Source organism: Camelus ferus, chromosome 8 (genome assembly GCF_009834535.1).
Source record: "Camelus ferus isolate YT-003-E chromosome 8, BCGSAC_Cfer_1.0, whole genome shotgun sequence".
Lineage (NCBI taxonomy): Eukaryota > Metazoa > Chordata > Mammalia > Artiodactyla > Camelidae > Camelus > Camelus ferus.
In genome coordinates this window covers 73,981,740-73,996,665 of record NC_045703.1, presented here as the reverse complement: position 1 = coordinate 73,996,665, position 14,926 = coordinate 73,981,740, and the positions used below count along the sequence as shown (strand labels likewise).

The window sequence follows — 14,926 nt, the reverse complement described above, 5'->3', positions numbered from 1 at the left end:
TTTCAAATTCCACTTGTTTATTGCTAGTGTATAGGAAAGCAACAGAACTGTATACCTTAACTTTGTATTCTGCAACTTTGCTATAATCGCTTAGTTGCAGGGTTTTTTTGTTGATTCGTCTGGGTTTTCTACATAGACAATCACGTGAACATCTGTGAACAAACACAATTTTACTTCTTCCTTCTCAGACACTATACCTTTATTTTCTTTTCTTGTGTTACTGCATTAGCTAAAACTTTCAGTACAAGTTAAAAGGAGTGGTGAAAGGGGATATCATTATCTTTCCAATCTTAGTGGGAAACTTCTGGTTTCTCATAATTAAATACTAGCTAAACATTAATTAATTAGTTAAATACTAGTTTTTGATATTTTGTAGATATTCTTTATTAAGCTGAGAGACTAGTATATGGAGAGTTTTTATCATGAATTTCTGTTGGATTTTTAAAATGCTTTTTCTCCATGTGTTGATATTTTCATGTGATTTTTTTTCTTTAGCCTATTGATATGGTGGGTTAGTTGGTGTTTTGAATGTTGAACCAGTCTTGCATGCCTGGAATAAATCCCACTTGGTCATAGTGTGTAATTCTTTTTATACATTGGCTTGATTTGATGTATTTTAAATATTTTGTTGAGAATTTTGGCATCTATGTTCATGAGAGATATTGGTCCGTAATGTTATAATGTCTTTGTCTGGTTTTGGTATTTGGGTAATGCTGGTCTCAAAACACGAATAAGGAAGGATTCCCTCTTTTTTTTCTGAAAAAACATGTTTCCTCCTGTTTCTTCTATTCTCTGGAGGAGGTTTTGGAGAACTGGTATTATTTCCTCCTTAAATGCCTAGTAGAATTGTCAGGGCCCGCCACGGCCTGGTGCTTTCTGTTTCAAGGATCTTCAGGATTGACTCATGTTCTCTGCTAGACACAAGCCTAGGCAGGTCATCTATTGCTTTTCCTGTAATGTCTGGTTTATTTTTAATCCTACTCAGTGTGTTTCTCATCTTTTATTTTAGTTTTCATCTCTTGAAGTTAGAATTGTGTCTTAAAAAATATATATATATATATATATTCTGTGCCTCTATTTAACTTTTTGAACATATGGAATGAAGTTGTAATGACTGTTTAAATGTCCTTGTCTAGTGGTTTTGACATCTGATTCAGTTCTGGCTTGGTTTCAAGGCCATCTGAGTGGCATGTGGGTGTTTTCCATCACTTTTTATTTTTCTTGGTTTTTGATGGAATGGTCTTGTCTCCTTGAATATCTGATTATTTTTGACTGATTATCAGACATTATATATGAAAAAAATGGACAGCGAGTTTGAGGCTCTGTATGATCTTAGCTTCTTCCAGAGAGAATTTATGTTTGCTTCTGATGGCTGGTGGGCTGTGGGCACCAGCGATCCCAGGTGACCCCTGCCCAGTCAGGGCTGAGAGGACGTTCAGGTGGTCTGGTGCAGGAGTCTCTTCTGTTTCCAGTTCACTTTCCCACCCTGGGTCTGGTCTTTTGGGCTCCTACTCTAAGCCTTAGCTGTTTGGTGACATGTCCCTCCCTCCCACCTTAGGCGGCTGTATCTTTTTCTTAAAGCAGAAAGTTATTAAAATCCACTTATAGGGTTTTAAAGGAGAAAAGCGTACGGAATCTCAACCTGAAGGCTGTGGAGTCTCGTCTCAGAAGTACTTTGTAATGCGACAGAATTCTCTGCTTTTCTCCCAATAAGATACTTCTGTTTATGCCTTGAGAAGGATGCACTTAATCAACCATTTTGTGCCCCAGCCTCATAAATGTCTCAGCTTCTCGAATGCTTTACTGGACTTGTCTGGAGCTGCCTCTGGTGGAGTCTTTGCAAGAGATGAGGCCCCGGAGCCAGGCCCCTTTCTCTCCGTTTTCTTCTCCCCTGATCTTAGTTCTTCATCTCCTTCTCTGCTCGCTGATGTTTTAAACAGTCGTCCAGCTTCTCTGGTCACTCTCATCAGGGGGCTGGTGCATCTGAGCCAGGGCTGGATGTGGAGCTGTCCACCGAGGGGCGGCCTGAGACCCTCAGCCCATCGGACAACAGCCTGGCCCATCTGGACCCTGTCCCACCCTCGGTGTTTCCTCTCGTCCGTGTGCTGAGTTCACCCCAGATCTCAGCCTTCAGTGCTGGTGACCTTGGCTTCTGTCCTTCCTTCTGCCTTCACTGTGTCTCCTTTGCTGTATTCTGCTTTTGACCACACCCCCCATTCTGATCTCTTCTAAACTTGCAGAAGTTTATGCTCTGGAAAAGCACGTCTGGTTACTGCACTCCTCTGTTTGCACATCCTTTGCTGGCATCTGATTTCCTTGTGCTCTGTCCAGGCTCTTGTGTAGCTGTTGTAACGTAGGCGTCTGTGCCCTGGCCCAACCTCCCCTGGCTTCACCTTGTTACCAGCAGCTTCTTAGACATATTCTGCCTTGCCAGGGACCTCCTCCTGTCAGACCCTTGTCATTTTCCTCATCCTGCAGTGCTTGGCACAGCGGTTACCTCTTCTGGCATGTTGTGGGGATGTGATATGCATTTGTCTAATTAGTAACAGTGGAGGACGGGAAGAGGGCGTCTGCACCATTACTAGCATGTGCTGTGCGTGGTGCTGAGTCAGCGGTGAGATGGGTCACCTGTGGGAGTGGTTGAGTGGAATGTGAACAGGAGTTTCACCAGGTGAAGTAGAAATGAGTATATGAAATAAATGTGTTTGAAAAACTCAATCCCTTTGACTTCCTAGGACTGAGGCTATGTTGTTATGTTCTTTCTTTCTTTAAATGTTATCTCTAAACTGTGATACTTTTGGTTTTTGTTAATTTCTTCAGCTTCTGATCCTAAAAGGACACCATCAGCCAATTACTGCCGTGGCATCTGGGAATATGGCAAATCCACGTCTCGTCTGTTCTGCATCACAAGATTATGTTATCCTGTGGAACCTGGATGAATGCAGAGAGAAAGTACTTGAAAGTAATGGAAGTTTAAAAGACACTGAGAAATGTACAAAGGGAATGACTCACTCTTAAATATAGTTGTTAACGTAAGGAGATTGGGGATCATTTTTGACTCCTTAAATCTTGAAACCAGGTGTCTAAGCTGGATGCTCTGTGTGAGAAACATCCTGCACATCCACAGCAGATCCACTGAAGATCCACTGCACATACACCACAGATTCACTGCAGAACCACTGCACACCCACTGCAGATCTACTGCAGAGCCACAGCACATCCACTGCAGATCTACTGTACATCCACTGCGGATACACTGCACATCCACTGCAGATCCACAGCAGATCTACTGCAGATCCACAGCACATCCACTGCAGATTCATTGCAGATCCACTGCACATCTACTGCACATCCACTGTAGATCCACTGCAGATCCACAGCACATCCACTGCAGATCTACTGCACATCATTGCACATCCACTGCAGCTCCACTGCAGATATAATGCACACTCACTGCACATCCACTGCAGATCCACTGCACATCTACTGCAGATCTACTGCAATACACTGCACATCCACTGCAATCCACTGCACATCTACTGTAGATCCACAGCACATCCACAGCATATACACTGCAGATCTACTGCACATCCACTGCAGATCCATTGCAGATCCACTGCACATCCATTGCTCATCCACTGTAGATCCACTGCAGATCCACAGCACACCCACTGATCTACTGCACATCACTGCACATCCACTGCACATCCACTGCAGATCTACTGCACACACACTGCAGATTCACTGCAGAACTACTGTACATCTTGCAGATCTACTGAAGATCCAAGGCAGATCCACTGTAACCCACTGCACATCTACTTCAGATCCACAGCTTTCCACTTCAGATCTACTGCACATCCACTGTGGATCCACTGCACATTCACTACAGATCCACTGCACATCCACTGAAGAACCATTGCACATCCACTGCAGTTCCACTGCACATCCAGTAGATCCACTGTAATCCACTGTACATCTACTGCACTGCACTGTAGATCTGCACATCCACTGCACATCTACTGCACACCCACTGCAGATCTACTGCACATCTGCTGCACACCCACTGCAGATCTACTGCACATCTTCTGCAGATTTACTGCACATCCACTGCATGTCCACTGCAGATCCACTGCACATCCTTGCATATCCAGTAACCTGTTCTGTGTGGAGGTGATGTCATCAGCTAATTGGTTTTAATCCTAAGATTGTTTTATTTTGAAATCTGTGATTTTTGTGGAACTCTGAAAAGAGGTAGGTGAGTTGAAATATTCTCTCCTTACAAAGATAGTGGTGAACTTACAGCTTGGAGTGGGAGACAGACCAGAAACACATGAACAAGTTGGCACTTGTGGGAAGCATGGTGGAGTAAAGAAGCACCAGGCAGGCAGGGACGCGGGCAGGACGTGCTCAGGGCTGCGGACGCTGCAGAGGCCAGGGAGGCTGGGGAGGGGCTGCTGTTTGAGGAGAAGGAATGCATGTCAGGGGAGGTCAGTGGTGTCAGGGGGATTTCATCAGATGAAGTCAGAAGTCAGGTGGGTCAGAGAGCTGGAACAAATAATGGTAAAATTTGTGTGGAAACACGGAAGACTCCAAAAAGCCGAAACAACCTTGAGAAAGAAGAATGGAGCTGGGGCAATCACCCTCCCTGACTTCAGGCTATACTACAAAGCTACAGAAACAAAACAATATGGTACTGGCACAAAGACAGATGCATAGATCAATGGAACAGGATAGAAAATCCAGAAATAAACCTATGTACTTACGATCACTTAATCTACAACAAAGAAGGCAAGAATACACGATGGAGAAAAGACAGTCTCTTTAATAAGTGGTGCTGGGAAAACTGGACAGCTACATATAAAAGAATGAAATTAGAACATTCCCTAACACTGTGTACAAAAATAAACTCAAAATGGATTAAATACCTAAATGTAAGACCAGAGACCATGAAACTCTTACAGTAAAGCACAGAACGTTCTTTAACACAATCATAGCAGCATTTGGGGGAATTTACATCTTCAGGCAAAACAAAACAAAACAACAAAACATCATAAACAAATGAGGCCTAATTAAACTTAAAGTCTCTTCCAAAGCAAAGGGAACCATCAACAAGACAAAAAGACAACCTACTGAATGGGAGAAGATATTTGCAAATGATATGAGCAACAAAGGGTTAATATCCAAAGTATGTGAACAGCTCATACAACTCCACATCAAAAAACCAAATAACCCAATTAAAAAATGGGCAGAAGAACTGAATAGACATTTTTCCAAAAAAGACATGCAGATGGTCAACAGGAACCTGAAAAGATGTTCAACATTGTTAGTCATCAGGGAAAGGCTAATTAAAACCACAGTGAGAGCACCTCGCCCTGTGAGAACGGCTGTCATCAAATAGAACAAAAGTGACAAATGTTGGCGAGGATGTGGAGAAAAGGGAGCCCTCTTGCACTGCTGGTGGGGATGTCAATTGGTGCAGCCGCTGTGGAGAACAGTACGGAGGTTCCTCGAAAAACTAAAACTAGAGCTCCCATGTGATCCAGCTATCCCGCTCCTGGGTATATATCCCCGCCCCCCCCCAAAGAAACCACTAATTCAAAAAGGTGCATGCACCCTAATGTTCACAGCAGCACTGTTTATAAGTGCCAAGATACGGAAGTGACCCAAATGTCCATCAGCAGATGACTGGATAAAGAAGATGTGGTACATACGTGCAGTGCAATACTACTCAGCCATAAAGAAGAATGAAATGTTGCCATCTGTAACAATATGGATGGGCTTGGGGGATGTGCGCGGGGAAATAAGTCAGACAGAGAAGGACAAATACTGTGTGATAGTGTTTGTATGTGGAATCTAAAAATAAAACAAAGTAGTGAATACAACAAAAAAGAAACAGACTCACGCATAGAGAACAAACTCATGGTTACCAGTGGGGAGAAGGAGGTGGGTTAAGGGATTAACAGATACAAACTAGTATGTATGAAACAGGGATGCAGCAAGCACGTACGCACAACATGGGGGATTAACCAGTATTTTATGATAACTGTAAATGGAGTATAACTTTTAAAAGTCATGAATCACTATGTCGTCCACCTGACACTTATGTAATAGTGTCCATCAACTATACCTCAATATAAAAAGTTGAAAAAGAGAAAGGTGTGGACCACGTTAAGGAATCTGACTTCTGTGCAGTTGCACTGAGATTGTAGTCACTCAGTTGGGAAGTCTTTGGGCAACAGGATGTGTGACAGTTTATTCCTCACTTTTGTTTAGTTTGTAGTATGATGACTCCAGCATCGGTGTGTCAGCACTGACGCCCACACGCATGTATCACGTGCACACACAGTGCGTGTGAGGTGCACAAAGACAACATTCACATGTAGCACACGCACGCGTGGTGCACACGCAGCACACACGTGATAGTGCACACGTGCGCGCGCAGTCCGTATACACGTGCACTGCAGTGACACTCATGTACCCGTGTGTATGTGCATGCGTACTCATAGCGCACACACACACACACGTGTCAGTGTGAACACTTCTCCCCTCCCTGCAGCCACGCAGTTTTGAGCCACCAGGCTGTCCCCCCGGACTGTCGTGCTCACCTGACTGCCTGCTGCAGCCTGCCCTCAGCCCCCGCAGCCAAGTCCCTTAAAAATCAGGGCCTGATTAGGGAGTCTCTGCTCCAAACTCCATTGCCTTCCTGCCTCCTGCAGACCTGGAGCCTACAGGCTGCCGGTCCCACTGCAAGCCTGGGGCCCGAGCACCTACTGCCGGTCTCAGCGTCATGTGCAGCCTCTGCTCACGGGGCCCCTTTGCTGTGGGCCCTTTCTGACCGCCAGCAGCGCCCAACCACTTCTTTGACTTCTCGTAGTGCTTAGCGCCTCCTAGTGTTCGACAGACATGGTTTATTTAGGTGACTGGTATCTGAGTGCCTCCTGCCCGCTGTACCCCACATGCAGATTTTCCTCAAAGGCCAGCTTTCTCTTTCTGGCTCCAGGATTGCCTCCTGGTGCCTGGAGACGCGTCGGGGGGAGTGCCCGCACTTGCTGGGTGCTGATGGAGCAGTCCACGTGGCCACCCTCCAGGGTAAACATCAGGATGATACGTGCATGTGTCCTGTCTATATAATCTTGGTCCCAACAAGCAGCCTGGAGTCTCAGGCCAGGCCCTGGCGGGCGCGGTGGTGAGTGGCCCCACTTGAAGCTGAGGCCGGCCTGGAGACCCCTCCCTGCAGCGGACAGGCCCGGAGGCCACGGCTCAGATGGGCGCTCTGTCCCTCTGCCTGCTTGACGCGGGCCAGAGCAGGTCACACGGCCGGGCCTGGAGCCATAGTGGACGCAGGGGCAGGAGGGACCCAGGCGTGTGCACTCCCCAAGACCCACAGTCCGTGAGGACACGGTCCTACAGACTGTCCCTGGGTTCCACATCTTTCCAGAAGAACTTTAATGTTCAGTGGTTTTGCTCAAAGAGCCCAGGTCACATCAGTGCTCACTGTCACTCTGCACGTGGTCTCAGAGTAAGTGGAGGGTTGTGCCATCAGTGTTCGTGATGTTACTGGAGGGTCGTGCTGTCGCTGAGAGCCTCTGCTGTCCTGACACTAACTGCTGGACTCCCTCCAGGGCTCCTTCCTCGAGGGGCTGTCCTGGGCACCCTTTTGGGAAAGGTGCGGTGTTTAAGGTTTAGTCCCGAGGACCGTGTGGCTGCCGTGTGTGCTGGAAGTAAGTCCTCACGCTGGACACTGAGGCGAGCCCCACGCCTGTTGAGCCCGTGGCCGGGCGCTGGGGCCCGCCTGCCTCATTCTCACGGCTTCAGCGGGCTTACCTTTGTAAAGATGTTGGGGGGACGAGGGAAAACGCCTGTTCATTTTGCAGCCGGGAAGCGTTGGGATCAGATCCTCTTCTTTTATGAGGTCGCGAGACCTTGCGTGGAGCCTGGGCCCCAGGGATGGCCTTAAACACACTCGTCAGGGAAACGTGTCTCCCTGACGGGCGCCCGCCTGGTGGTCTCCCCCAGGCCCGGGCGGCGCGGTGCTTTTGTTTATCTCTTCTGCTGAAACCCGCTTTCCACCAAAAATTGGACTTTCCTGCCTTAATTTGTAGCTGGGACTGGTTTCAGTGAATGTGTCCTGCGATTTTTAAACCTTGTGTGTGACTGTGGAGTGGGTACTGTCACCTGGCTGAGGGACCCAGGTGTCAGGGTTTGGAGGGGCCGTGGTGTCAGAGTTCAGGTTCCGCTTGAGACGTACTTTGGAGGCGGGCGTCCCAGGCTGGTGTCGCGGCGTGTCTCCCATCTGCCAGACGGACACAGCTGACAAGCTGTTTGCCTGCGAGGCACTTTCCTGCCGTGTCCACTTCAACGAGTCTAGGTTAGGAAGGATGTTAGGCGCAAAATCTTAACTGATGACTAACTGGCGCCGTGCTGGGCAGTTTGGGTACAGAGTGTACGTTCTGTCTTCAGACTTTTTTTTGGCCAAATTGTGAAATTGTGCACGTGTAAGAAGAGGTTAAGGTGGTCCGTGAGGTCCTGCGGTGGGATCACGGGCTGGGAGGGGCTGGGAGCCTTGCGCAGAGAGGTGTTGGGGTGAGGCGAAAGGTTTTGTGCAGACAGCTTTTGATAGGTAACTGGATTAGCACTGGGTCACCCCTCAAACCTAAAGAACTCACCACCTTCATGTCGGGGAAAAAACCAGAGCGAACGCAAGGCGGACGCGTCCCATGGCAGTGTTGGAAGGAAGACAGAGAAGGGAAGGTCCCGTGTGGGCTCCCAGCCTCACTCAAGTCTGTGACGATGAAAGCGGGCCAGCGGCTTGTTCCCGGCTGGTGGGCGGCCTGTGCGGCGGGTGGGCCGTGCGTGCCGGGAGGTCCACCGGGAAGGTCATTTAATGGGCCCATGAGGACGGGGTGACTTCACGTACTTTTAACAGGAGGCACAGGCGGACAGCTGTGCAGCGTGTTCTGAAAGGCTCTAAGTGAATCCTGAACCCCTTTTGGTGAGGGCACTTTTTAACTGTATAAAATACAGTCATAACCTGTCAAAAGGAAACAAAGTATTTTTCAGGATGAAAATAGACTCGTTTTGTTTCACAGAAATTGGAGGGAGTAGAAATGTGTTATGTTCATAACACCCCTGCTCCCACACGCTTACAATCTTGCCTTTTATTTTTAATTACCTCATTTTTTAAAAATAAGATGATATCAGATTATTTATTTAGTAAAAAAATTTGTTTTGGTTGCTGTTAAGGGAGGTGCTGGGGTTGAGCCCAGGACTCCGCGCGTGCTCCGCCCGCGCTCCACTGCGGAGCTGCACCTGCTCCCCCGACTGTGCCCGAGGACGGGCAGGGTGCACGCAGCGTCCCGCACTGGGTGCGGCGGCTTCATGTTCCCTCGTGAAAGGGGTGCTGTGTCTTGTCAGTAGCGGGTGCTGAAGGGGACGTCTGCAGGGAGGGGCAGGCGCGTGGAGCGGGGCCCCTCTGCGGGCAGGCGGCAGCGGCTGTGGATCGTGGGCTCGGCCTGGGTCAGGTCTGGTCCCCTGACATCGCCTGGGCTCAGGCCCTGGATTTTAGCTTCGGGTTGACATTCAGATTGTTTCAGATTTGGAACAGGGGATCGTGTAAAAGTAGAATTGTATTAAAAGAGACTATTTTCTGTGAGATTCACACACTTAGTACTAATGATCACCAGAACGTTCAGTGACCCGTCTTCCTTCACCGTGTCTCCCAGAGCCGGTCCAAACTAGCTGTGCTGGAGGGGCACCGGGGCCCAGGGACCGCGGCCGAGTTTTGTCCTTGGCAGACACACTGCGTCATCTCCGTGTCCGAAGACCGAAGCTTCAGGGTGTGGGAATGGGTGCTAGACCGTTGAAGACCCAACAGAGCTGCCGACGGTGCTGGGACCCTGCGTGCCGGCCTCGGGCTTATGTTCGCTCCACGTAGATGCCGGTGCCCCTCCCGAGCCGGCTGGCTGTCGGCCTGCCCCGGAGCCTGGTGTTTGGGCAGGGTCGGGGCGCTCGCGGCACCCTCTGGAGACCCAGCGTTCCCGGCAGGCCTGAGCTGGGGGCGGGACCCTCCTCCTGGAAGCCGGGGCCTTGGGGGGCCAGCACCCGAATTCACCTCCCCGGCGTGTCCTAGGGGCCCAGCAGAACAGCCATCTCCCAGGGTCGGAAGACTCAGCCAGAACTAAATCGGGCTTAAGACAAAATTGACTGAAGGTGCAAGCTCGTCTTTGTGGTTATCGCTCCGCTGCTGGGCTGAGGGTGTTGTAGGTAGTAACGGGAGGAAGTCTGAGGGTAGTTAACGGGCACCTGCAGGAGAGAGGTTGTAAAAACACTTCTGTCATCCCCGTGAAATTTCTGCCTGGTGAAAGCGACCTGGAACGTGTCGTGTCCCCTGCTCTGCACCCAGCTCCACCCCCTGCCACCTGCGGCTGGCAGGTGAGCCGCTCTGTGCCCGCCGTTTCCCGTCTGTGAAACGGAAGCAGTGGCCCCGTCGCCGCAGGGCTTGTGAGGGTTAGAGTTGGGCTTTGGAAAGCGGGAGGGCGGGTGCGGTTGGCGGCCCCTCCACAGCTGCCCCGGGGGCGGTGACGGCCTGCCACGAGCGTCTCCAGCCTCGTCTCGTCCAGAGTCTCCCAGACCCCTCGGTGGTTATTTCTGGAAATGTTTCTTCCTGTGCGCAGGATTCTGATCTCTTCTGTTGTGTTTCTATACTTTCACTGTTTATGTACTTACTTTCTGCTTTGGACGACCACGCACACACACTCATCTGCAACTGGGTAGGAGTATTGGCCCAAGCTGTAGCAGTAATGACAGCATTTCTACCTCTTCTGGAGAGTGGGAGCATCCAAAGGTGTGGGGCCAGCTGTGGATCGCTGGTGCACAGCTCATCAGTGCCAACAGGGAGCTTGGAGCTTCTGCGTGTTTTCTGTCCACAGGCTCTGGGTAACCGGGTTCCCCTAGTGCATTTATTACTCTGTGAACTGGAGCTGTGACGGAGGGGTCTGCGTGTCACTCGTGAACAGCTGCTTCATCCCATTTGTGTGTTGAGACACTTCACTTAACAGTTAATCTTCTCGAAGTTCTTAACTTAAAATTAAGCCTATGCTTGGAGTAGGAGCCTTTCTGTTTCAGAAAATGGGAAGAGCGTGGTGGCGAGCCCTAAGGAAAGTGCGGTCCCCCTCTGCTGTCCCGCAGAAAGCAGGCTGGGCGCTGAGGCCTCTGCCCGGTGGACCCAGTGGGTGCGGGAGGGGAGGGGCCGCCCTGACCAAGCCGGGCGGCAGAAATGGCGTTCTCAGGGAATTGCTTACTTTGCTCAAACTATCCTGTCGGTGAAAGGATGTAGTCATGGGGGGGCTGAGCACCGGGCAGCGTGGGGCAGGTCTCCATGGGGCCCACGCCGTCGTGGGGTGGCGCATCCCCCAGCGTCTCTCATCACATGAGCTCCATTTGGGGTCCCCGCCAAGCTCCTTGAGGACTGGGGTCCCCGCGCTCCTGGGCACCTGTGTGCTCCAGAGGGCGTGGAGGACGGGGGCAGAGCCTTGACACGAGGCAGCTCTTGGTGGAAATAATGTGCAAATACAGCGTAAAGGGTGTACAGAGACGCCGGGACCCAGCAGCACTCCTGTCACATTCGCCAGAGTCAGCATTCTCCCTGAGATGGCCTGTCCACGCATAGAACATGACGTCTTAACAACCTGAATGCACTTCTCAGTCCCACGGACAGAGCGTGCTTCTTGGGGTTACGTTGGAAGCCCTCCCCTGAGGTAATTATGTGGCATTTGTCCGGTGGCCCAGGAAGCTGGCGCACAGCTGACGGTGGTGCCGTCCCAGTTTATTTGGGACACGCGGTGCTTCAGATGCTCAGTTATCTCAGTTCTCCCTCTAAATTCTTGACAGTTTAGATTCAGAATAAATTTTAAATGGAATGACATCCTAGGCAGCAAGTAAGAAAAAAGACATTCATTTAACTGCTGTTTTCACCACTAACCCCATAACTTCCCTGTTCCCTCTGCTGAGAACCGTGCTGTGGGTGCTCCGTGCCTGGTGGGGCCAGTGACTCAGGGAGGGGCTGGAGCGCCCGCACCAGGCTCCCGGGGGCAGAGGGGCTCTGTCAGGCACTCCGGACGGAGACTGTCTCCCCACGCGCAGCCCCCACGTGGTTTTCCAAGTTCGCCTTCACCCGCAGCTTCTGCTTCCTGCTGGAGAACTTCACTTGGAGTAGCTCAGACGTGACTGAAAGAAGAAAAACTGATCATTCTGGGTTAGAACTGCATCAGGTCCTTTTAGGGCTAAACACTCGAGTGTTCTGTCCGACAGCCTCCCTGCTGCTCGGTCTCTTCCTGGACCAGCGCAGCCGACAGCCGGTCACTGGCTGTGCGGACGGCCAGGTGAGGGCCGCGGCGTTCGGGGCCAGTCCGGACACCTGCGCGGTGTGCGCCCTGAGTCAAGAGGACTTTGTGCTCTTTGCTGCGGCCGTGTCCCCGGGGCCTCGCCTGCAGAGAAGCTGGGTCCTCTGTGAAAGCTCGTCCAACCACTACTGTCAGCTTTCTGTATTTTGAGACATTTGAAGACATTCGATCTTTTTCAAAACTCAGGTTTTAGGTGAGTGGTTTAGGTGTACGTCACGCCGCACGGGCGCTGTTCTGTTCCTTAAGAGTTGCTGTGGACGTAGTCCGGGAGGGGCGTTGTGTCAGGACGTGGCCCGGGTCAGCCTCCTGTGGGCCACCTCCCCTCCCGTGCTGAGCCCCTCCCACGCTGAGCACGTCACCTGTGACGCTTCTGTCAGCGCATGTGGGGTTTCCCCACAGGGAGCAGCAGGGTCCCCCCGCCGAGCTCAGTTCTGACCCCACCGGCCAGAGGTGGCCAAGGGCCCAGAGCACCCACTCGTCCCGCGCCAGCCACAGGACGGAGGTCCCCAGGTCTCCAGGTCACCCAGCCAGAGGTTCCCGCGACCCCGTCCTCAGGTGAGCAGCCAGATGAAGAGCGAGGCCTGGGGGTCCCCAGCGTGGAGGCCTCTGTTCCCACCGCCCTCCCGGGGAGGGTGTGTCCACCTCCTGGCAGCTCCCGAGCTGGCCCTTCGGGGTTTAATGGAGACCTCGCTGCTCAGGCAGGACGGATGAGCTCACTGGTGATTTCACTGACCCCCACCCTCAAGTGACCCAGGCTTTCCAGCGTCACCGCGTTAACAGAACGTCCCTCTCATCAGGGAATTCCAAGAGTTCTCGGAGCTCTGTGCCGGAAGCAGGCCCGAGACCACACGTCTGCCCTTACTGAGAGTTCCGGTATCAAGGGCACGCCTGAAAGCTGAGGTAGTTCTTCTCTTTTTGACCAAGTTGACCGCTGTTACGCGTGCTGGGCTTGTCGCCCGTGCACGTGGTGGTGTGTGTGGAGCCTGGGCCGGGGCCCTGGGCATGAGGGTTTGGTGGAAGACTGTGGCTTGGGGGCTGTCTGCACTCTCACCGGTGACCCGAGGGTGAGGGGACGCGGAGATGATGGGGGCGCTGAGGGAGGGACGGGCTGCAGGCCGCCTGGACTCGTCTCTGGCCCCCTCCGGCTCCCGGCCCCTTTCTCTGCGGCCTCTGCTTTTCCACCCGGGCCACGTGGTGGGGACGTGTCCATGGGTCTCACTTCTGCAGCTTTGGATCTTCAATTTGGTTGAAGGACACCACTATCGCTGTGTGACACACGTGGACCTGAGGAGGGAGACAAGAGCGTCTCCAGCAGGAGGGCTGGGTCCCAGCCTCGCAGCCAGCCGGGTGACACCGCAGACCCTCCTGGAGCAGCAGGGCAGGGGGAGAGGAAGCAGGCAGCTCGGGTCCTGGGACCAGGCAGGTCTCCCCAGAGGGGCTGGCAGGGGCGGGTGAAGTTTGTCCTGGTGAACAGGGGGCCCTGTTCCTGGCCTCCTGGGTGGTGTCACGGCCAGGGCCCCGGGGCCAAGGGTCTGCACGCTGAGCCCGCAGGCCGGCCCCGCCCGTCCCCTCTGCTGCAGCCCCTTCCTCCCCGCGTGCCCTGGCATCACCTCCCGCCCCAGAAGGCGCTGGCACTGCTGGAGAAAGCATTGGCTGTACTGTTTAATCCAGCCAATGACCCTCTTTCCTGCCGAATGCAGGCCCTTCACTTTCCCGTTACAGCGAATGTGTCTGCTCTGCCGCCTCCAACTTCTCATCACTGGCTTTGCTTCTTTTAGTTCAGCTTGTGGCCTTTTGGTAAATGGCTTTAAGCTCGTTCTTTTTAAAGTAGGTCAGAATGGCCTTTCTCCAGTAGGTCTGTTTTTCCTCATGCTTCTGCGTTGGCTTTCTTCATTTCTCGTGTAAATACCCAGTTACCACGAAGTAAACCTGGAGCCCCCTCCGGGATTCACAGTTAAGCTCCCAGCAGACGGCTCCTCCTCAGCCGCCTCTGCGGGCCTTGGCTGGGAACTCCGGCCCTCTCCCTCCCGGGCCCCGCGATGCAGGGCCTCACTTTTGTTTCTGACCTGGCACTTCACGTAGTGCACAGGCCTAAGCGTTTCTCTTGATTTGTGATCTGAGTTACTCTGGCAACGAGTGTTTCCTCCAGCGTGCCAGCTGTCACCTTGACCCCGACCCGTCACTTCAGTGTCACGTCTCAGATTGTTGGCAGTTCTGTCCTGGGAGAGTCGGCTTCCCTGCACAGCGGGCGGAACCGGGAGGAAGGGCCGAAGCAGCACTTCCCGCCCTGAGCCTGGCGCCCGTGCTGAGCTGTGAGTGCCCTGTGCCCTGGCTCGGCCCCGTGGGGAGAGCCTTCCTAGAGCCATCAGAGTAGACGTGAGGTCCTTCTGTCTGTTGGAGGAGGAATAAGCATTCCTAGGGTCGCACATTTAAGGCTTAAGGTTGATAATCTTGGCCAATTATTTTTAGTTTATTTAATCAAAGAAATGGGAGTTTTTTCATTTTCTTCACCCAAATCAAGCCAG

General features: G+C 52.0%; 1 protein-coding gene across 1 annotated transcript in view; it reads left to right on the top strand.

Annotated features, from left to right (window-relative positions):
- WDR27 (WD repeat domain 27) overlaps positions 1 to 14,926 on the top strand; it is a 184,579-nt gene that overhangs the window by 7,990 nt on the left and 161,663 nt on the right. The window contains 9 exon segments of the mRNA XM_032484890.1: positions 2,821 to 2,962; positions 7,623 to 7,721; positions 9,697 to 9,836; positions 9,935 to 9,998; positions 12,142 to 12,210; positions 12,310 to 12,380; positions 13,629 to 13,698; positions 13,701 to 13,748; positions 14,575 to 14,713. Coding sequence (XP_032340781.1) covers positions 2,821 to 2,962; positions 7,623 to 7,721; positions 9,697 to 9,836; positions 9,935 to 9,998; positions 12,142 to 12,210; positions 12,310 to 12,380; positions 13,629 to 13,698; positions 13,701 to 13,748; positions 14,575 to 14,713 — 842 coding nt within the window.